We start from the raw sequence: 23,047 nt of genomic DNA on the forward strand, positions 1-23,047 counted from the left end.
TCCACTACTGCATCTCTAATTTTAAAAATGTTTTGAAGTCTCTAGAAATTATTAAAAATTAATTTCGAACTACTGCTTCTAATATAATATACAGCACTTTTGGTAGTGATGAGACATAGAAAAAGAAATGTAACAAATATCAAAAATATAGGTATGATAACTATTTCTATAATTTGGATTGGCCTTTTTCCAATAGACCTGTCATCTAAACTATTTTACTATTTCAGCATGAAATTTAGTTCACAGGTAATACAAACTAAAAGAAAGAGAAAGCAAAGCTTTGAGTCTTTTAGTTGAAGTAAAAATCAAATAGCTTAAGGCAAATATATAGTTAAATATTTATTCTTTGGATCTGATTAGATTTGGGTGAAAGAATCCAAGAGAAACTCTTTAAAGTCAATGCTATGCACTTTACAAAGGATTCTTTTAATATTGAATAAATGAAGTTTTTAGTCATTACATTACATGAAAACTGCTCACTGTACTACATTCAGCCACACCAAGATTCCAAAAAAGTTGTTTCCAAATTCCTGGGATTACACACTGAGAAGATATCTAAGGTTATACTTTATAGAGATTAGACTAAAAGTTATCTCCTCAAAAAAGGTCTTTAAGGTAAAAAGTCCTAAGCATAAACAAAAGGAATGAACAATTAGTGCTAGGAGGTTAGTCTTTCTAAGAGAAAAGAAACAAAGATGAATTTTCTATTCTTATTTAAAGAAAAAACCCTCAGGGGTGCCTGGCTGGATCAGTGGGGAGAGCACATGACTTTTAATCTGGGGGTCATGAGTTCAAGCCCCATATTAGGTATAGAGCTTACTTAAAAAAAAAAAAAAAAAAAAAAACAGGAACAAAAAAGCCTCAAATCTTACACAAGTGTAGTAATAACTATAAAAGAAATGACACTAGGTCTCTGTATTTGTCTATTCCAGACATTTCGCATAAGTGGAATCATACAATATGTGCCTTTTATGTCTGGCTCCCTTTCTTTTCCTCCCTCCTTCCCTCTCCCCTTTTTTCTCTTTCTTTTCTTTTCTTTTCTTTTAAGTAGTTCCACACCCAGCATACAGCCAGCATAGAGCCATGGGGCTTGAACTCAGGACCCGGAGCTCAAGACCTGAGCTTAGATCAAGAGTCAGACACTTAGGGGCACCTCGATGGCTCAGTGGTTGAGTGTGTGCCTTTGGCTCAGGTTGTGATCCTGTGATCCTGGGATACAGCCCTGCATCAGGCTCCCTGTAGGAAGTCTGCTTCTCCCTCTGCCTATGTCTCTGCCTCTCTGGGTCTCTCATGAATAAATAAATAAAATCTTAAAAAAAAAAAAAAAGAAAAAAAAGAGACACTTAACCAACTAACCACTTAACCAAGCCATCCAGGTGCACCATGTCTGGCTTTTTTCACTTCATATGTTCTAGAGGTTCATCCATGTTATAGTATGTACCACCAGTTCATTCCTTTTTGTGGCTGAATAATACTCTGCTATATGGATATACCATATTTTGTTTATCCAGTCATCAGTTAATAGACATTTGGGATGTTTCCATTTTGGGGTTTTTATGAATAATGCTCCTATGAACGTTCCTGAACAAGTTTTTGTATGAACAATGTGGTATGCAACACAGGACATATTCATAAGAAGCAGTCACACACAATGTTATTAACCATACTATTAGTTGTCACTTGAACATTTACAGTGTATCAGGCAATTTGCTAAGGATTTTATAAACATTGTACTAAATCCCCACAAGTGTTTTAGAAAGTTAGGTATTATTATTACCTCCATTTTCTAGATGAAAAATGCAAAAGACTAAGTTGGCTGGTGGGCTTATGGCTGAATCAATCTGACATATATACATGAGAACATGTACAAAGTGTGAACTCTCCTGGATATCACAAATATGAAATATTTTTAAGTCTTTACAATGCAGTTATGTCAGTAAAGCAAGAGAGCAAGGGAGCAACCCCAAAATCAACCGATAGTAGAATGAGTAAATAAATTACATAAATGAAATTTTAATATAAACATTAAACATAATACTATTGAGAAATACCTGGTGACAGAAAAGTGTTGACAATACATTTAAGTAAACAGAACAAGACACTGTTACCTCAATTTTATGAAAGCTATAACATAAATTAATATATAATTTTTAAAAAACTAAAGAAGGAAATATCCCAAATTATAGTACATAAGTACTGTAGTTATTCTGAGTGATGAAATAATGTGTAATTTTTATTTCTTATATTCTTATACTCCCAAAATTCCTGCAAAATATTTAGCATTCCAACAGAGGAATATACAATATAAAAAACTATAATAATTTAAAATAAGCACTAAATTTTTTCTTTTCAGGAAAATCTGTCACTCAAATTTTTGGAGAAAAATGGAAGATCAGAGCCTAGAATATTAAATGGCACCTTATTACCAACACAGATCAATCTTCTATTTGACTATAAATCCTACTGTTTCCACTCCTATTTATAGTTTCTATATTTCCTGGTTATCAGGATCACTTCAGTAATTTCAGGAAGGACAAAATGCATAAAAGATACAGTCTACACTGTATGTTAACTAACTGGAATTTAAATAAAGACTTGAAGAAAAAAAAAGATACATTCTCCATGTCTTAATAGCCCAAAGCCCAATAATTAATAAATCACTAAGGCACATTAATTTAATTAGTTTTAAAGTTTAATAATGCTTAAGCATTTAACATAGGAACAGTCCATCGACAGGTGCTCATAATGCAGATATAAATGGATTCCAGTTCTCAAGCAGCTTCAGAGATGCTGCTACATATTTCCCATAATATCTAATTGTGCTCTGGACTATAAGTTTATTCATACTCCTGTGTTCTTTTAAAGATTTATCTGTTTATTTTAGAGAGAGCATATGTGCATGGGTAGGAGGAGCAGAAGGAGAGGGAGAAAGAATCCCAAGTGGACTCTGCACTGAGTATGGAACCCCCCTCGTAGGGCTGAATCCTAGGACCATGAGATCACAACCTGAGCCAGAGTCAGACGCTCAACCAACTGCGCCACCCAGGCGCCCCTTACTCTTTTGTCCTTTAAACAACTGAAATCTTAGTGTTTTGACCAATATATACTTTCCTTACCAATGTTAAACTGCAAAATAAGTGTAATTATATTATTTTAAAATGCAGCGGTGAAGGCAGGGCCCAGTATGTCCCTAACAACATTCCCATCAGCTCCACCAGCCTGCAACATTAGTCTTAACATTACAATATACCTTAGAAACCATCATAATTAATTCCATCATATTCTTTATTCCAGCAAATTTTAGTCCAATTCCTAGATTACCCCTTTTTACCTGGATTCTCATCCCCGTAGAGTAGCATAAAACTACTAATCTAATGCCAATTCCCACCCCAATCCAACTACCTGTGATTACTATAAAACTCATGAATCAATTATCACCAAAATTCTCCATATCCCAAACTTCTTCCTTGAATCTTCTATATCTTCTCACCCTAATAGTTTGTGGACAATCTGGCTCTCCCCCAAGACACTGCTTCTATTACAGCCCTCTCAAGTAGTGGCTGCTTTTTCTTTGTAACTGCTGGGACGAACTGTTCTAACTCCTTACTGCTGGTTTCAGATGAAGGTCCTTCTCTTCATATGTTAAGAACAATCAGCTTTGATGCTAATGCCCAATCTTTCCCTCATTCTTTGAGGAACATAGTTTTTGGCTTACTGTCCCTCTTTCCAACATTACTGACTTAAATCTTGGAGATTTAAAAACTCATGAAAATTACTAACTCAGTCTCTCAGTTTCTTGATTCCTTCTCCAAGAATCTTTCACTGTAACTTATTCCCATGACATGCCCTACCTCTTACCAATCATTATCAATAATTATACCCTTTAAATTTCCATGTCAAACACTGTACAATCTTACCACTACCTCTTCCCAGCTCACTCTCTGTGATACCCTAATTCTAATAATTCTTCAACCTCCACCAGGGCTTACAATGTATTGATTAGAACACAATTTTTGCTGTCCTCCCCTCCTTTGTATCCTCAATTTCTTCCCTCTCCATGTAGAAAATCACTCCCTCATAAACATCCTCAACTCCTTTGTTCCAATCTTTGTTATGCCAGCCTAAAACCCCACTCTAGTTATAAATCTGACTATACGCCCACTTTTTGCTATACCCTTGCATCTGCATATGGCTCACCTTGACTTTACATTCATGAGTACTAAACTTGAAGTAGACCCTTAGTGCTACCTGACAATTATACTATAGTTCTCAAGTCTACTCACTCCTCTTGCTTGACAAGATGACTATTTCCTCAAACCCTCCAACATCTTCTAGAATCACATTCTCACCTGATAACTTCGCTTCTTGTTTCACTTAGGAACTAAGCATTCACAAGAGAATCTGCAGACTGGCACTCTATACCTTCCAATTTACTGTAGCCACTACTCCCATAGAATAAGTATGTCTTCCTCTTGTTAAACTGGCAGAGAGAAATTCTCCATGTCCCACCTAAGGCTAATCTCTCCACTGATATTCTTAAGAATATTCTCTCAGATTTTTCAAAGATATCACTCTACAAATACTCCCCATTCTTTTCCTGTATCATTTGTCCCTTCTCTGATAGATCACAAGCATCAGCATAAAAACATGCTGTTATTTCTCCCATGCTTAAATAACTCTTGTTGCAATATTCCTATATGAAAAAGTAGTCTTCAATATAATGCAAGATGAAGAGTAAAAGCTGGACAGAGATAAAGAGATCCCTTTATTACCAGAGATGAAAGAACATCTGTCTACATCTGTATGAGCCTAATACTAGGCCTTCAAAATATATGAAGCATAACTATACTTCACTTTAAAAAAAAAAAGAAAAAAAAACATAAAGCAAAAGCTGACAACTGAAGAAACAAATCCACAATTATAGTTGGAGATTTCAACAGACCTCTCAACTGTTCTGACAGAATAAGTAATTAAAAATCAGCAAAAATATACAAGACTTGAATAACACTATTAAGCCAATTGACATTTATAGAACCCTATATAAAACTGCAGAATATAAATTATTTTCTAACATTCTGACAAAAAAGTTAGATAAAATGGACAATTTCCTTAAAAGACAAAAATTACCAAAACTGACACAAGAAACACCAAATCAGAATAGTATTCAACCTAATAGATTTGTAATTAAAAACCTTCTAACAAAGAAAACTAGACACACAAAGAAAGCTTCATTGATAAATTTTACCAAACATTTAAAGAAGAAATAGTATTAATTTTTTGCAAACTCATTTTAGAAAATGGAAAACAGTTCCCTATTCATTTTATAAGGCTAGCAAAACCCTGATACCAAAATTAAACTAAGACACACAAAAAAGATTACATTAAATCTGTAATGAACGTAGGGAGGGACACCTGGGTGGGTCAGCGGTTGAACGCTGTCTGCCTTTGACTCAGGGCATGATCCCCAAGGTACGGGATCAAGTCCCACATCGGGCTGCTTGCATGGAGCCTGCTTCTCCCTCTGCCTACGTCTCTGCCTCTCTCTGTGTCTATCATGAATAAATAAGTAAAATCTTAAAAAAAAAAAAAAAAAAAAAATGTAGGGAGAGTTATCTTAGTAACACTGAGCCCTTCAATTTAAAATTCAATCAAAAGTGATTTCATTGAATTTTAAAAACACATAACACCAAACATTCATGAGGATGTGGAATAACCAGAATTATAATACATTGTTGGTGTGAGTATAAATGTACTTGGGAATTCAGTTTGGCAAGTATCTCATAAAGCTAAACATAAAACCACCCTATGACCTAGCAAATTTCTAGCAAATCCACTGCTACAAATTTACCCAAAATAAAACCATATGTCCACAAAAAGACTTGTATAAGAACATTCTTAGCAGAGTTATTTATAATAGCCAAAAACCAAAATGTCTAATAACTGACAAATAGTGATATATCCAACAATAGAATAATATTCAGCAATAAATAGGAATGAACCCGATACCTGCAATAAGATGCACCTCAAAAACATCCTGAATGAACAAAATCAGTCATAGTGTATGCATGCATAATTACATTTAAATAAGGTTCTAAAACAGACAAAACTAATTTTGGTGAAAGGAATCAGGACAGTAACATCTTGCAGGGAATAGGGACTGAAAGGAAAGAAGCAGGGGCACTGGGGTGACACAGTCAGAATTTGACTCTTGGTTTGGGTTCAGGTTGTGATCTCAGGGTTGTGAGATCAAGCTCAGTGTCAGGCTCTGAGCTCAGCTCAGCTTAGCATCTGCTTGAGAGTCCCTCTTCGTCTAGCTCTGTCCCTCCCACTTACCTGTGCATGCTATCTCTTTCTAAAATAAATAAATAAATCTTTGTGAAAGGGAGGGAACAAAGTTCTATCAACTGAGAAGGCTCACTCTCATTAATGTTAGAACACTAACAGCAGGGAGTTCACCTGCTCAGATCTTGGCTTCAAAATGTCATTTTCCTCTTAAAACAAAAAAACAAAAATAAAAGCAGGGCTCCTTGGAAAGACGACTGATTCCACAGCTGTGGCAGAGATAACACATGGGCCTGGAATATTCTGTTCCAGAAAGTAATCAAAAGATGAAGTAATCAAATAAAGGAGGAGGAGATATAAAAAAAACACAGAAGCCAGTATGAACTGGGCTCCTACTGGCCAAATCAGGTACACTGGAAGGACCAAAATAAATGATACCTAACAGATTATAATCCACTAAATAAAATAGGAACTAAGTAAGTGAAAGAATTGGAAGTTTGAAGAAAAACTGACAGGGGCTATGAGATCCGCACATCACTCCTGTGATACCCCTACCAAAGATCTGTAACTTGAAATAACTGAGCAAACATCAGATAAACCCAACTAAGGGACATTCTACAAAGTAACTGGTCTGCAATCAGTTCAAAGGTGTCAAGGTCATGAAAGTCAAGAAGAGAACTGACAACTGTTCTAGTCTGAAGGGGCCAAAAGAAACAGGCAACCAAATGTAAGCCGTGATCCTAATCAAACGAGATCCCTTTGCTCTAAAGGGCATGTGGGGACAAGTGGGGCAACTTAGAGGCTGAGAATTAAATGGTGATAATGTATCGATATTAGCTTTCTAATTTTGATGATTATATTCTGGCTATGGATAATAATGCTCTGTTCACAGTAAATACACGTTAAAGAGTATGTGGTGATGGTTCATCAAGTCAGCAATTTCTTCTGAAATAGTTTAGGGATAAAAGGTCTTTGTGTTTATACTTCCAACTTTTCTGTAAGTTTGCAATTGTTTCAAAGACAAAACAAAACAAAGAGGCACGTAAACCACCAGATCTGTTGCATGTCTCAATCTCCCAAAAATTGGGTTTTAAATTCAAACACCCAAAAAAGCAGCTATTTTTTTTGGGGGGGGGAATCTCCCTCGAACCTCACTGAATCATATACTTAGTGTTTCATTGTTCATGAAGTAGGTATCGCTTTTTAAAGAGCAAAAATAAAGTCATCTAACTTTATCCTGTGTCTTCGTCTAGCTGCCCATTGCTCAACTTCACTTTTGAGCAAAATTCTTCATAAACAGCCTATACTCTACTTCTAATTTCTCTTTTCTTGATTTCTCTTAAATTAGTATAAAAAAGTAGATCCTAGGAGTCCATCACTTCTCTTGTTTAAGAAAAAAAATCATCAAATCACTAAATCCCCAGAGTCCTTATGTTACAAGAACTACCAGCAACATTTGACATAGTTGATTACTTCTTCTTCCTTCAAACACTTTTATCATTTGGCTTCTAGACACTTCATCCTCCCAAGCTATCCTCTGTCACAATGGCTTCCTTAATATTCCGTGAACACATCCAGTACATTCTGCACCTGCCATTCTTCTTCGTGTTAACACCCTTCCTCGAGATATCTATGCTGCTCACAAATTCTTTTCTTTTTTTAATCTATTCAAATGTCACCTTAGCAGTAGGACCTAATTACCCTGTATTTTCTCCATAATACAGATCACCATTTTTCACGTATTTCTGTTTCTCATAACCAGAATATAAGCTCCATGAAGACAGGGGTGGGGGTAGGGCAGAGGACAAGGAAGAGAGAATCTCAAGCAAACTCCCCACTAAGCACAGGGCCTGCACTGGGGGCTTGATCCCATGACCCTGAGATCATGACCTCAGCCAATACCAAGAGGTGGCCACTCAGCCGACTGAGCCACCCAGGTGCTTCCATCCTTTTTTTTTTTTCTTCTAAAGATTTTATTCATTTATTGATAAGAGACACACAGAGAGAGGGGCAGAGACACAGGCAGAGGGAGAAGCAGGCTTCCTGCGGGGAGCCCAATGTGGGACTTGATCCCAGGACCCTGGGATCACACCGTGAGCCAAAGGCAGATGCTCAACCACTGAGCTACCTAGGTGTCCCTCCAGTTCCTTCATTTTTAAAATCAGGATGAGACAAGTAGCAACCTGGGCTGTTGTGAGGATTTAAGAAATAATACCTGCAGAAAACAAAAAGAAAAAAAGAATGCACAGTGGTATTAGTCCCCTATTGCTGTGTTAACAAATTAGCTAACAACAAATACTTATGTCACAGTTTCTGAAGGCCAAGAACCTGGATGTGGCTTATTTGGCTGCCCTTGGCTCAGGACCTCTCAGGAGCTTGCAGATGAGCTATTGGCTGGAGATACAGTCATCCCATAACTTGACTGGGGCTGGAAGGCCTGTTTCCAAGCTCATTCACATGGCTCATAGCAGGCTTCGGTTACTTGTGGAGACTTCACTTTTTTGCCACCTGTCTTTACACATAGCACTGCTTACAACATGGCAGCCTGCTTCTTCTAGAACTGGTGATCTAAGAGAGAAAATCGGAGTGCCCATTACAGAATCCAAGTCTTTTATAACCCAACCTTGAAAATGACTTGCATCACTCCTGCTATATGCTATCGGTCACACACAACAGCGTTGTGTGGCAGACCAGGGTATGAACGTCAGGAGGCTGGGTCACTGGGGACCATCTACCATTGGCTCTTAGCACAGTGCGCGACACATAATAAAGCCTAACTACTTGGATAGTGGTAGTATTAAGATATTATGACGATGGGGCACCTGGGTAGCTCAGTGGTTGAGCATCTGCCTTTAGCTCAGGTCATGATCACAGGGTCCTAGGATTGAGTCTTGCATCAGGCTCCCTGCATGGAGCCGGCTTCTCCCTCTGCCTCTGCCTCTGCCTCTGCCTCTCTCTCTCTCTCTGCCTCTCATGAATAAATAAATTAAATCTCTAAAAAAAAATTACGAAAATATATAAAGAAGAGAGTGAAAGTCACTTATAATCCTATCATTTTGATAGAGTAGGCATTCCTAAAATGATTTTTTTCCCTAAGAAGGACTACTAGGAATGCAACCATGATTTTAAAAAATTTCTACCACATCCAAAGAAAAAGCTTATAAATTACTGAAATACTAACTTAGGAAAATAAACCTTGAGATCCGTTTATCTTTTCTCTTTGGAGTCTCTATAGCACACCCTTGTGTAGCCTTTCTTGTTTATCCTTCTCTTAGGCACTGTGGCAGTTCTGAATTTGGGGCATCATATACCCTGTCTCTGTCATCAGTAAGTTTATGATTTCCCTATAAGATCAAATAAAAATAGGTCAGGGATGAAAAGAACACATTGGGTTTTAAATTCAAACACCCAAAAAGCAGCTATTTGGGGGGGGGATCCCCCTCGAACCTCACTGAATCATATACTTAGTGTGTGTTTCATTGTTCATGAAGTGGGTATCACTTTTTAAAGAGCAAAAATAAAGTCAACTTACTTTTATCCTGTGTGTTCATCTAGCTGCCCATTGCTCAACTTCACTTTTGAGCAAAATTCTTCATAAACAGCCTACACTCCATTTCTAATTTCTCTCCTCTTTATTTCTCCTAAATTAGTATAAAAAAGTAGATCCTGTATTCCATCACTTCTCTCATTTAAGAAAAATCATCAAATTGGGACACCTGGGTGCTCAGCGGTTTGGCGCCTGCCTGCCTTTGACCCATGGTGTGTTCCTGGAGTTCCAGGATCAAGTCCCACATCGGGCTTCCTGCATGGAGCCTGCTTCTCCCTCTGCCTGTGTCTCTGTGTCTCTCTCTGTGTCTCTCATGAATAAATAAAATATTTAATAAAAAAAAAGAAAAATCATCAAATCACTAAATCCCCAGAGTCCTTATGTTACAAGAACTACCAGCAACATTTGACATAGTTGATTACTTCCTCCTCCTTCAAACATTTTTATTATTTGGCTTCTAGACACTTCATCCTCCCAAGCTACCCTTCTGTCACAATGGCTTCCTTAATATTCCTTGAATACGTACAGTACATTCTGCACCTGCCATTCTTTCGTGTATTAACACTCCCCCTTGAGATATCTACAGTGCTCACAAATTCATTTCTTTTATTATCCACTCAAATGTCACCTTAGCAGTAGGATCTAATCACCCTGTATTTTCTCTATAACACAAATCACTATTTTTCATGTATTTCTGTTTCTCATAACCAGAATGTAAGCTCCATGAAGACAATTACTATCTATCTGTATACTGCTGTATCTCCAATGCCAGAGAAATGCCTCCTGCCACTAAGTATAGCTAAGTTAAGTATTTGGCAAACGGTGAATGAAATAAATATAAAATATAAAGCGTCTCTCAGCAGAACAAACAATATGCTGTATTTTAAAACAGATTATATGGCTTTTTTTTTTTAAGATTTTATTTATTCATTCATGAGACAGAGTAACAGAGAGACAGAGAGACAGAGAGAGAGAGGCAGAGACACAGGCAGAGGGAGAAGCAGGCTCCATGCAGGGAGCCCGACGTGGGATTCGATCCCGGGTCTCCAGGATTACACCCTGGGCTAAAGGCGGTGCTAAACTGCTGAGCCACCCGAGCTGCCCGGTTATACGGCTTTTTAGTAGAATTTAAACCGTACAGTGGAGAGTGTGGGATCAGGGAAAACAAAACACACGTTACATAGGTAGAGACAGGAGTGAGAAAGTACAAGAACAGAAAAATTAGATAACAAAAGCAACAAATAATAAAGGAAATAAAATTGATAGGTAAAAAAAGTATATAATCAAATCCAAGTATGTGCGCTCTGCAAAAGACACACCCAAAAGGGAAGACAGGTTAAAAGTAAATGGAAGGGTCAAAAATGTATCATGCAAACTGCAAAACTTGGAATGAAATCTGAATTGTATTAAGGCAGAAAAACATTCCAACATTAAATGGTATAAGTTCCAGGATCAAGTCCTGCATCGGGCTTCCTGAATGGGGCCTGCTTCTCCCTCTGCCTGTGTCTCTGCCTCTCTCTCTCTCTGAATGAATAAATAAATCTTTAAAAATAAATAAATAAATAGATAGATAAATAAACAAACAAATAATAAATCAAACAAACAAACTGGTGAGGGCATTAAAGCCCTAGTCAAGTAGGAAGGTCAAGAAACAGTCACAAAGAATACAAAAGTTGACCTTCACCTCCCCCCCACCAAAGTAAGTGCAAAGGAGAAAAACAAATCAATCTCATCTATAAATGGTAATATAAAAATATTTAAATATAAATCTTCATGGCAGGTTAGCTGCATACGTTGAAGGACACAACCACTGGAATTGCTACCTTTTGCAAGATTGAAATCATGGCAGGTCCAGAAACTGATACCCAATTCCATTTCACTGGCATCAAAAAATATTTCAACTCATACTCTCACAGGTAGAATGAATTGTGTATTGGCCACATATTGGAGGCATTGCTTTGATGATTTTATACTTCAAATTAAGGTCTAAAAACACACCAGCTGTGAAAGCAACATAAATAAAGCGATCCTGGGGACCTGGGATCGAGTCCCACGTCAGGCTCCCGGTGCATGGAGCCTGCTTCTCCCTCTGCCTGTGTCTCTGCCTCTCTCTCTATCTCTCTCTGTGTGACTATCATAAATAAATAAAAAAATTAAAAAAAAAAAAAACCAAAAAGATAATCCAATTAAAAAATAGGCAAAGGATTTGAATAGATACTTCTACAAAGAAGATATACAAATGGCCAATATGCACATGAAAAGATGCTCAAGATCATTAGTCATTAGGGCAATGCAAATCAAAATCACAATAAGATATCATTTTACGTCTACTAGGATGGCTATAATAAAAAAAAAACAGAAAATAACAAGCACTGACAATGATGACAATGATATGGTGAAACTGGAACCTCGTACATTGTTAGTGGGACTATAAAAGTGCAGATACTACGTAAAATAATTTGGCAGTTCCTCAAAGTTAAACACAGAATTAACATACACTCAGTAATTCTATTCCTGGCTATATAGTAAAATAATTGAAAACAGGAACTCAGATACTCATATACTGATGTCCACAGTAGCATTACTTACAAAATCCAAAAGGTAGAAAAGATCCCAAAGTCCATCAACAGATGAATAAACAAAATGTAGTATAAAAACACAATGGAATATTATTAAGCCACGAATAGGAATGAAGTCCTGATATATGCCACAACATGAAATATTTGCTAAGTGAAATAAGTCTCCCATGAATAAATAAATCTTTAAAAAAGTTCTAAAAGTCAACCTGTTCCCGCACTTTACTTGTACTTAATCACACATTTAATCTTTACAACCACTATAAAAATACTATTAACTTTATTATAAGATAAGGAAACTTAGCCATGGAATGCCATGGGACCAGAATTCATGAACAGGCAATTATTTTTTTAAATAGTTTTATTAAGGGGTGCCTGGGTGGTTCAGTCAGTTAAGAGTCTACTATCTGTGGCTTAGGTTATGATCCTGGGATCCTCAGATCGAGTCCCACATTGAGCTCCCTGATCATCGGGAGTCGGCTTCGCCCTCTCCCTCTCTCCACAGCTTGTGCTCTCCCTCTTTCAAGTTAATAAGTAAAATCTTTTTCTAAAAAAAGCTTTACCTGAGGTATAGTTTACATACCACAAAACTTGTTTTAAGCATATAATTCAGTAATTTTCAGTAAATTTAGAATTGTGTGACCACAGCCAAAATCTAATTTTAAAACACTGCCATTAGGCAGCCTGGGTGGCTCAGCAGCTTAGCGCCACCTTCAGCCCAGGGCATAACCCTGGAGACCCGGGATTGAGTCCCACATCAGGCTCCCTGCGTGGAGCCTGCTTCTCTCTCTGCCTGTGTCTCTGCCTCTCTCTCTCTCTCTCTCTCTGTCTCTCATGAATAAATAAATAAAATCTTAAAAAAAAAAAAAAAGAATGTTACTATTAAGAAAAAAAAACCCACTGCCATTGTCCCCAAAAATCTTATGCCCATGTGCAGTTATTCTCTGTTCTCAGAGTCAGCCCCAGGCAACTACCATTCTACCAACTATCAACTACCATTCTCTGGATGTGCTTTTTCCAAACATTTCATACAAACAGAATCACACTGTATGGGGCGGGGGGTTCTATATGATTTCACTTAAGAGTATTTTTAAGTTCATCCGTGTTGTAGCATGTATCAGATCTTCAGTCTTCCTTTTTATTGTCAAGTAGTATTCCATCATATAGATATATCATACTTTGTTTATTCTATGACCAGTTGATGGAGATCTGAGTTGTTTCCATTTGGGGGCTACTATAAATAATGCTGCTATGAATATTCATGTCCTAGTTTCTGTACGGACATCTGTTTTCATTTTTCTTGAGAAGATACCTAGGAGTAGAACTGTTGGATCATATAGTGCATTTAACTTTTTAAGAACCTGCCAACCTGTTTTCCAAAGTATTTGCATCATTTTACATTCCGATCAGCAACATTGTTTTCCACATTCTCACCAACACTACTGCCTACTATTTTTATAAGCAAAAATGAAAGGTAAATAGCTTCAAAAGCCTGAGAACACCTACGCTTATCATTTTTTGCCATGCTGTCCTTCCTAGATGTAAACTCCGCCACCTCTTAAACATCTACCCACTCCATGACATAATGGACTGAATAAAATCTGAATGTGTTCAATACATGCAGAAAACTACACATTTACATGAACTGCTCTTACATAAAATTCTACCTCAAATTTAAAAAAAAGATTATATATGAACACACAGTACAGAATACCACTTAGAAATAGCATACATACCTAATTTTAGTTCAATTGCTGTGTTGGTGTTACATTTGTACTCCGCCAGCTTCTTCTCCACTGCACTCTTGTACTCAACCAAAAATTTCTCCATAGCACCAAATCCTAAGGAAAAGTTTTCAGAAGGTCTTGTTGAAATGGTTTAAATAGTCAAACCCACAGAGAGCGTTCTTATTAGGAGTGGAATAATAGGAAAAAATTTTAATGCTAATAGATCATAAAAGCACAGGTCATTCTCCATATATTCCTAAATAAATGTATTGAGTAGGACTGCCTTGTTATACAACAGGAAAAACATCATTTTTGCCAGAGGTGTATGAACGAGGCTTGCTTTACATAAATTAGTAAATCCAAAAAGTAACATGACTACTGACATTTCTTTATATTTAATACTAACATATATTATCTGCTAGGACCTATACCTAAGCAGCTTTTTAAAAATATAAAAAAGAGTACCACTGCTCAACCAAGACCTAAGATGAGAATATCCTTTGATAATTACAATAGCATTTTATCTCTAATACTTGAAAACTTCTACCCAGAGTATTTTAGATCAACTATTAAAAAACCATCAGTTGATAATGCATAGATTATCTCAGGAAGGACAGACAAGAAACTGGTAACCATGGTTATCTCTAGGATAAGAGAGAAGGAATGGGGACAGGGTTAGGAAAGAAAATTTTCAGTGCATTAAACAAATGTTTTTTTAACCATAGGTGTACAAAGTCATAAACTACAGGCTACTGGAAACCAAATGGTTTTACTAGATCGTAGCTACCCATCAATATATGTAACAAGTAATTAAAAATGGAAGCAATCATTATTCAGATAAACTTTCAAGCAAAGATGACAATAAACCTCCGGAAAAAATGAAAAAAAAAATTGTAGAAATTCAGGAAAAAGGAAATCATGTGCAGAAATAAACATGCCATGAACTTCAGCAAGTGGTTAAAACACACATAAACAGAAAATAGGGAACATTTGAGGCAGTCTAAGATGAAGTCTGTTGTCAGAATTCCTGGAATCGCATCCAGCCTTCGTCACTTAACTTACTGGGATGTGTGAACTAGAACTAGAGCACATTGCTTGACTCCTCTGACCCTAATCTATTAAATTGGGATAACAGAACCCACTTCAAGGAGTTATATATAAACCACAAAACTTGACGTGTTTGAAATCATACATTGGCTTAAATCCCCACAGATCTATTAGATACTATATCCGCCCCATTTCATATTAAAACACTCAGGCTTCGGGAGAGGTTTACTTGCTTAAGTGCACCCAACTATTTAAGTGGTGAAGCACAGGTTCAAATTTAGGGGTAAGTCTTACTACGTGCACACCGCACAAAATACATATGCCCCCCTCTTTTACAGCGCCAGTGCACCCCCAAGATCCCAGAGTCACTCTCTGGTAGAAAAAATCCTTCTTTAAATATCTGTAGAGCTCACGTGATAGCCTGTCTATCCAGCACATCCGTGGAACTGTAGTAAGACTACTAGGAAGGCACTGGGGGCGGAAAAAAAAGTACAAACTGTCCATCACTGCAAAAGATATGTAACTGGGGGGGGGGGGGGGAGTATACACTCACACCAAAACAGTCTTAATAGTAATGATTAGTATTAAACGCTGTAAACTAAAGAGACTTTAAAAAAATAAAAATAAAAAAAAAGAGAATTGAACGTGAAAATCATAGCATAAAATACTAAGAGAAGTTTAGATGAAGGAAGCATGCGAGGACCATCTTTCTCAAAGGAAATCTGAATCGATCCCAGGGATATTAAAGCGCGAGAGATTTAAGAAAAAAAAAAAAAAAGACGACTGCGAAGACTCAAAGGGGAGCCCCCGGTGCGGGGCAAGGCAGCGATGCGCTAGCTCAGAAGCGGACTGTCGTCGAAGGGAGGTGGAGGGAGACCTGGAGCAGGAGGGCGAGCCCAACCCGAAACCCGGCGGGCGGGAACACAAGCAGCCCGCTGCGGCTCGGGCGGCAGGGGGGAAAGGGAACGAGCGGATAAGCAGGCCGCGAGGATCCGGCAGCTTGCGAGCCACCCCGCGACGCTCTCCCCCGGCGGCCGCGGCCCTCGGCCGGGGCCGAGCTCTCCGCAGACGGCGCAGCACCCCGACTAGTTGGGGGCGGGGGCACGAACCTCGGCCGACAGGGAGCTGGGCTGAGAGTTCCGTGCTCTCCGGCTGCCGCAAGCCTTCTGGAACCCAGGCCGGCGCCCGAGAGTTCCAGGCGGGCACTGTCACCACCGCCTCGGCGTTCTTCCCCAAACCTGCCCGCCCCCTCCCCTTGGTAAACTTTTCCCGGGAACTTACCCGCCATTTCCGAGCTGCGAGCACCCGCGGCTGAGGAAGGACGAATCAACCCGCGCGCTCCCTGGCCGGAAGTGAGCTCATTGCGTGACGCACATCCCCCCGCCCACCCCTGGTAGGCCGCTAGCCAATGAGAGGAGGGGACTCGAGGCGCCGGGAGGTGGAAGCGCCTCGGGAGGCGGGGCCGACTCCGCGGGGAATGCTCCGACCGTTGCCTAGCCACGGCGAGCGCCGTCAGCCGCGTTGCAGGCCTGAACCCGCGGAGGAGGCCGCGTGAGGGGCCGTCTCCAGAAGGATGCGCGCGGGCTCCCGCGAGGACAGCTCCGGGGTTGCAGACCCGGTAACGCTGTTGTCTGTTCCCCCAGCCAGGATTCGGAGACTGGTAGTAAAACTTACCCCTTTGGCCTGTACAGACACCTGAGGCCTAGGTATACATGTAGGTAAAATGTGGGGCTTGACTTGCAGGTGCGGGAGACATTTACGTTTATTTTGTTTCTATTTTTGCCATAGATTCCCGTCTGACATTGTTCTTCTTTGCTCATGCGTTTTCCTTGCAGCCCACAGTGTAATAGTCAGGGATCCTACTATCACACTAACGGTTACTAGGCAACCATTTGGAGCGCGGAAATTGTTACCTAATAATACCGCAAGCCGCCCGCTCTGCCCTACCTGTCTGTCTCAAGTCCCAGTGGCCTGAACCACATCACGGGATGCTTCCTGATTCGGGCCTTAGGGCTTATTAGTACCTCATTAACTTTTGACACTTGTTTGTCCCAGAAGATATTTAGATATCCATAAATACTCCCCAAGGTTGTCTAGACCCTTAAAATGCCCCGTCTCAATGAATGTTGGTTAATAAGCTTTACAGTGCTATTGCAGAGAGCTAAAATGGACCTGTGGGGGGCAGCCCGGGTGGCTCAGTGGTTTAGCGCCGCTGTCAGCCCAGGGCGTGATCCTGGGACCCAGGGATCGAGTCCCACGTCGGGCTCCCTGCATGGAGCCTGCTTCTCCCTCTGCCTGTGTCTCTGCCTCTCTCTCTCTCTCTCATTAATAAATAAATAAAATATTTCAAAATAAATAATCTTTCAAAATGGTGAGACTTGTTTCTTTACAAAACCACCTAATTTGTAGGTCAGCCAATAGCTGACCAGCAATTATGCTTATAAGAAAATAAACTCTGAGAAAGATTAGTCCTGTGACTTTATGGTTAGTTGTAAGGAAGAAATGTAATGAAACTTATATGAAAATAAGAAATAAGATGAACATGAACAAGACGTACGATTAAACGTACACTATGGGGTTAGCATTTAATATGACCTGCTTGCAAAATTGAGGTTATAGGTTTTTTTAAAGATATTTATTTATTTATTTATTTATTTATTTATTTATTTATTTATTTATTTTGACAGAGAGAGTGCAAGCAGGGAGAGGAGCAGAAGGAGAGGGACAAGCAGATGCCATGCTAAGCATGGAATATAATGGGAGGCTTGAACTCATGACCTTGAGATCATGACCAGAACCAAAATCAAGAGTTGAGTGATTAACTGACTGAACCCCCAGGGGCCCTGAGGTTATAGTTTTATAGTGTCCTTGTCTTATAATTATTCACATGTATTTTTTGTAATGCTAGAGAATACATGTTTAGATACAGTCATTCTGAAAGAATGAATTCTTTCAGAAAAGTAGTAGTAAAATTACCAAAAGGGAAATTTCTTTTTTTGCATATTTTCTCCCCCTTTTTAAATTTATATTTTATCTTGTTCTATAGGGGATTATGGAGGTGAATGTTAACCACCGTGGAATAACATTTCTGCAAAAAGAATATGCTGTCCTTTTACATATGGAAGAGGCGGCACAGAGGGCTGTGGAAAGTTCAATGCCCTGCTAGCCTCAGTTCTACTACTTCATGATTGTATAACCTTGTTTCATCTATTAAGTGGAGATAATAATATCTTCCCAGTCACCACACCTGGGTTGTAAAAATTAAATGGAACAATATTTATGAAAGAGGTTTGTAAACTCTAAAATTATATGTTAATATGTGGCAATAGAAGTATAATATTTACTCTAGAATAGGAGTTTTGGAAAAGGCATTTTTCTCAATGGAAAAAGCCTTTTTGCACTTTTTTTTTCTTCCTTTTTTTTTTTTTTTTTTTTGCCATATTGCACTATTAAGAATGAACTAGTGGGATGCCTGGGTGGCTCAGTGGTTGAGCGTCTGTCTGCCTTTGGCTCAAGGCGTGATCCCAGAATCTCAGGATCAAGTCCCACATTGGACTCCCTGCATGGAGCCTGCTTCTCCCTCTGCCTGTGTCTCTGCTTCTCTCTGTGTGTCTCTCATGAATGAATAAATAAAGTCTTAAAAAAAATGAATGAACTAGCAACCATATGTTTTATATGGTTCAAGTGCATATGGACTAGTAAATTTTGGCATCCTATCTTGAAATGTCCAGAAAAGATTAAAAAAAAACAAAAAAAAAACATGGTATTAGAGAGGTGGACATCAGACAATGGGTATAGAAAATCTGAAATCTAAAAGAAAAATGCAGATACTTAATGTATCTTTATTTCAAAATATATACCTCTCTACAGATCAGTAACAATAGCTGGTTAACTCATTTGTTTAGTTTGTAGCAGTAATTAGGAGAGGGGGGCAATGAGTTTCAATTCCCAGACCAGTTACCCAGAATGCCCTACCCATCTATTTGACTTCCATAAGAGTCAAAACAAAAATAGACTGGCTCATATTGAAAACTACTATTAGAAGAAGAACTTAAAGACACACGTTACCAACAATTAGCACCCTCCATTTTGTAAGTCTCATACATTACCCATAGGTATATAAACTAGTATTTTGAGAAACAGTTTAGGAATTTTAACAAATTTAACACATTTTTAAATTTGTATGCTTTTTTAAAGATTTTATTTATTTATTCATGAGAGACAGAGGCAGAGACACAGGTAGAGGCAGAAGCAGGCTCCATGCAGGGAGCCTGATGTGGGACTCAATCCCAGGACCCTGGGATCATGACCTGAGCTGAATCCAGACGCTCAACCACTGAGCTGCCCAGGCGTCCCCGAAATATTCATTTTAGGCTGGTATATTATTTCAGTCATTGTCTTTTTTTTTTGACTCGTATAAAACATAAAATTGACTATCTTAATCACATTTAAACACATAGTTTTGTAGTGTTAAGATTATTGCATTATTGTGAAAGCTGTCATTTTAATGGACTGGTTTCCAGCCAACTTCTTTGTGATCTATTTATTCATATTACTGTGCATAGCAAGACTCTTAACTTCCTATAATTTTAGACACAAAAAGTGAGTAGCTTTTATATTGGCTATATAAAAGCCAATTAATTACGTGTTCAATTCATAAACCCATCCTTTAAAAGAACTGTAGGATAAAATAGTTTAGCTTTACAGTAGTGTTTCTTCTACATTTTTTTTATAAATCAGAAATTTGAGGGAATGTATATATATATATATATATATAATTATAGTTATCAACAAAGTAAACCAACCAGTTGCTGCACAAATTAGTGAAATTTGAAGGATTCTGAAAACTTGGCTAGAGGGAATCCATACTTTAAGTTTATTGTTAATCTGATCAACACAGTGCTCTCAGAAAATTCTTTTGCCAGTCTCTTGAATGAGCTAAGAAGAGGAAAGGGTCATGCCAACTGGCATCATATAATACAGAGAGAACCTGCTTCATCAGGTAAGAAAGGTGTGTCAGTAGGGTTAGGATGCATTTAAATAATCAAAGTTTCCATTTTTCATATATTTGTAAAATTAAATTTTGTTGTATATGAGGAAGTTTATGTTATTAAAGATATGGTGTGACTTTTAAATATAGTCTAAGAGAAAATTAAGTACTTTAAATAATATGGGATCAGAACTTTAGAGCAGAGTGATTTTAGAAATCAGGTAATCTAGTCATTGCCATCTTTTTTATTTGGTATACTTATGCATTTAAGAAAATTTTGTTCATATCTTTGTATAAATATATATATTATATATTTTCACTAATCTTTCTTATATTAAATATTACTATTGTTAACTTTTTGCATTTAGACAAAAAAGAATATGAATACTAATATTTTTAAGATTTTATTTATTTATTCATGAGAAACAGAGAGAGAGAGAGGCAGAGACACAGGCAGAGGGAGAAGCAGGCTCCATGCAGGGAGCCCGATGTGGGACTTGATCCAGGGACTCCAGGATCACACCCTGGGCCGAAGGCAGATGCTAAACCACTGAGCCACCCAGGGATCCCCGAATACTAATTTTTAATATGTCCCACCCAAGTAAGTCACCTGTGTACCCCTGAAAATCTCTGACTTCATCCTACATTCTTGTTTAAGGCTTCTCAGCAAGTTATGGATAGAGGCGATACTGTTGGTATCTCAGTTTGGTCCTTTGTTTTTCTATTTTTTTCTTCACATTCTTGCTATTGAAAGGGCTAATTTCCTTCATGAAATACTTTACTTTGGAAAGAAAGTCATTATGTCTGGTGCATGATTGACATCTATTAAATGTTTGTTAAATGATTTTGTAGTAATACTCTCAAGAACACAAGTTCTCCCCAAAGCAACTAAGCTTCCACTTTTATTTAGCATTTCGTAGTTCCTGAGATTAGAAACCACTACGTTTCTTTGCTTTAAAACATCCTTCAGGGCAGCCCCAGTGGCTCAAGGTTTGGCGCTGCCTTCAGCCCGTGGTGGGAACCACGAGGCCCAGGGATCGAGTCCCATTTTGGGCTCCCTGCATGGAGCCTGCTTGTCTCTCTGCCTCTCTCTCTCTCTCTCTCTCTCTCTCTCTCTCTGTCTCTCATGCATAAATAAATAAAATCTGTAATAAATAAATAAATAAATAAATAAAACATCCTTCAGCTTGTGATTAGAATCAAAGACTGAAAACCACCTTATTCATGTTCAACCCATCCTACCAACATCTGTATAATACAGGCCTTTCCTTCATATTAAATCATTCTTTGGATGTCACCAGGGAGTAGCGCTGGCCTAAGATGGGTAATCAACACAATTGCCAGGAGATGATCTTTTGCCAGAGTACATTTATGCCTGGTAATGGCTCCAAAGACAAGATTCTCCAGGACATGTGTATTCTTACAGACAAGCCCAAATCAATAGTCTTGGTTTTCCACAGAAAATTTAACCCAGATTTTAGCTTTCTCACAGAGCTCTAAGACAGCCTAGCTATTCCCCATCAGCAGCTTACCCTGCTCCTTTATACTTCTATCTTTACGCTTTAATTAGTTAAGCGCCCAAACATTTAGACACTGGGTATAGGCTACCTTATTGGGTAAGTGGTAGTGTGGATATAACATCCTTCCTCCTTTTCTCCCTGGGATTCCCACAACAAACAGGAGCAAACCCATGCTGTTCCCTGCAGCAGCCCCACATTTCACCCCAAGTGAGGCTTTTATACTCTTCTCTCACTTCTCTCCAGTTGGCTTCATTGAGGCCTGCTGTATCTGGGGCCTGCTGTGTTCATTCACCAAGGTAGGCCTACTTATCACAGAAAGATTGCCTCACTTTCTGATCTGTCTTCCTAGGGGATAATTATGAATCATCACCTTCTCCACTCTTAAGCTTATTTACCTCTTATTGATAACTCCTCCAGAGCTGGAACTATGTTATCTTCATCTCTAAGTTCTTACTTGAAGTGAGAACAAACTCTTTTACCATTTATGAAAGATTTTCATTCAGATTAAGTATTATATTGAATACATTAAGCTTGCCCATATCCTCTCTACTTAGGTACACTCTCAGGTTTGTTTATCTTCCTCCCCTCTCTGCCTGGCCTTTAAGGACAATTCCTATATAAGTGGAATTATCTATTTACTACAATACTGGGGTATATTCTTATTTTATGAATTCTTATCTAGAAATCTGAGTTTTTACTTTTAAAAATATGTAGTATTCTTATTTAAGAACAAATACTTGGAGAAATGAAAACTTCTATTTAAAAAACATCATGGGGCAGCCCGGGTGGCTCAGCGGTTTAGCACAGCCTTCAGCCCAGGGTGTGATCCTGTAGACCTGGGATCGAGTCCGTCGGGCTTCCTGCATGGAGCCTGCTTCTCCCTCTGCCTGTGTCTCTGCCTCTCTCTCTCTCTTTCTCTCTTTCATTCTCTCTCTCTCTTATGAATAAATAAATAAAATCTTTAAAAAAAATTTTTTAAGAAAAACATCATGGGGCACCTAGGGTGGCTCAGTGGTTGAGCATCTGTCTTTGGCTCAGGTTATGATCCTGGAGTCCTGGGATTGAGTCCCACATCGGGCTCCCTGCAGGGAGCCTACTTCTCCCTCTGCCTATGTCTCTGCCTCTCTCTCTGTGTCTCTCATGAATAAATAAATAACATCTTAAAAAAATAAGAATAAAAAAAGACGTCATAAGAACAATTGCAACAGGTTCCTAAAATATTTTAAAATATTAACAGATAATAATTAAAACATTTTGTTTTATGTAAGCTTTGTTATGTCAGAATCACAAGAAAGACCAGGAAGAAATTTTCTTTTCCAAAAATTGTGGCTGCACATCTATATTGACCTTGGGTATGT

The 23,047-nt window shown here is 38.4% G+C and overlaps 2 protein-coding genes and 1 pseudogene across 4 annotated transcripts in view; 2 read left to right on the forward strand and 1 right to left on the reverse strand.

The window, feature by feature from the left end:
- HAT1 (histone acetyltransferase 1) overlaps nucleotides 1–17,021 on the reverse strand; it is a 66,950-nt gene extending 49,929 nt beyond the window's left edge. Inside the window, exons 1-2 of one of the 2 annotated variants that reach the window (XM_077883681.1) lie at nucleotides 16,854–17,021; nucleotides 14,142–14,246 (exon numbers count right to left, since the gene is read on the reverse strand). In XM_077883681.1, coding sequence (XP_077739807.1) covers nucleotides 14,142–14,235 — 94 coding nt within the window. In that variant the 5' untranslated portion in view covers nucleotides 14,236–14,246; nucleotides 16,854–17,021. The other variant, XM_077883682.1, reaches the window with a different exon arrangement.
- SLC25A12 (solute carrier family 25 member 12) overlaps nucleotides 1–23,047 on the forward strand; it is a 204,614-nt gene that overhangs the window by 62,722 nt on the left and 118,845 nt on the right. The window contains exon 1 of one of the 2 annotated variants that reach the window (XM_077883676.1): nucleotides 16,738–16,797. The exons of the other annotated variant lie outside the window; for it this stretch is intronic. Coding sequence (XP_077739802.1) covers nucleotides 16,753–16,797 — 45 coding nt within the window. The 5' untranslated portion in view covers nucleotides 16,738–16,752. Of the gene's footprint in view, nucleotides 1–16,737; nucleotides 16,798–23,047 lie in introns of those variants that run through there. 2 annotated transcript variants of the gene reach the window in all.
- On the forward strand, nucleotides 11,432–11,847 carry LOC144304714 (ATP synthase F(0) complex subunit k, mitochondrial pseudogene; annotated as a pseudogene).

The sequence above is a fragment of the Canis aureus genome, chromosome 34 (assembly GCF_053574225.1).
Source record: "Canis aureus isolate CA01 chromosome 34, VMU_Caureus_v.1.0, whole genome shotgun sequence".
Taxonomy (NCBI): Eukaryota; Metazoa; Chordata; class Mammalia; order Carnivora; family Canidae; genus Canis; species Canis aureus.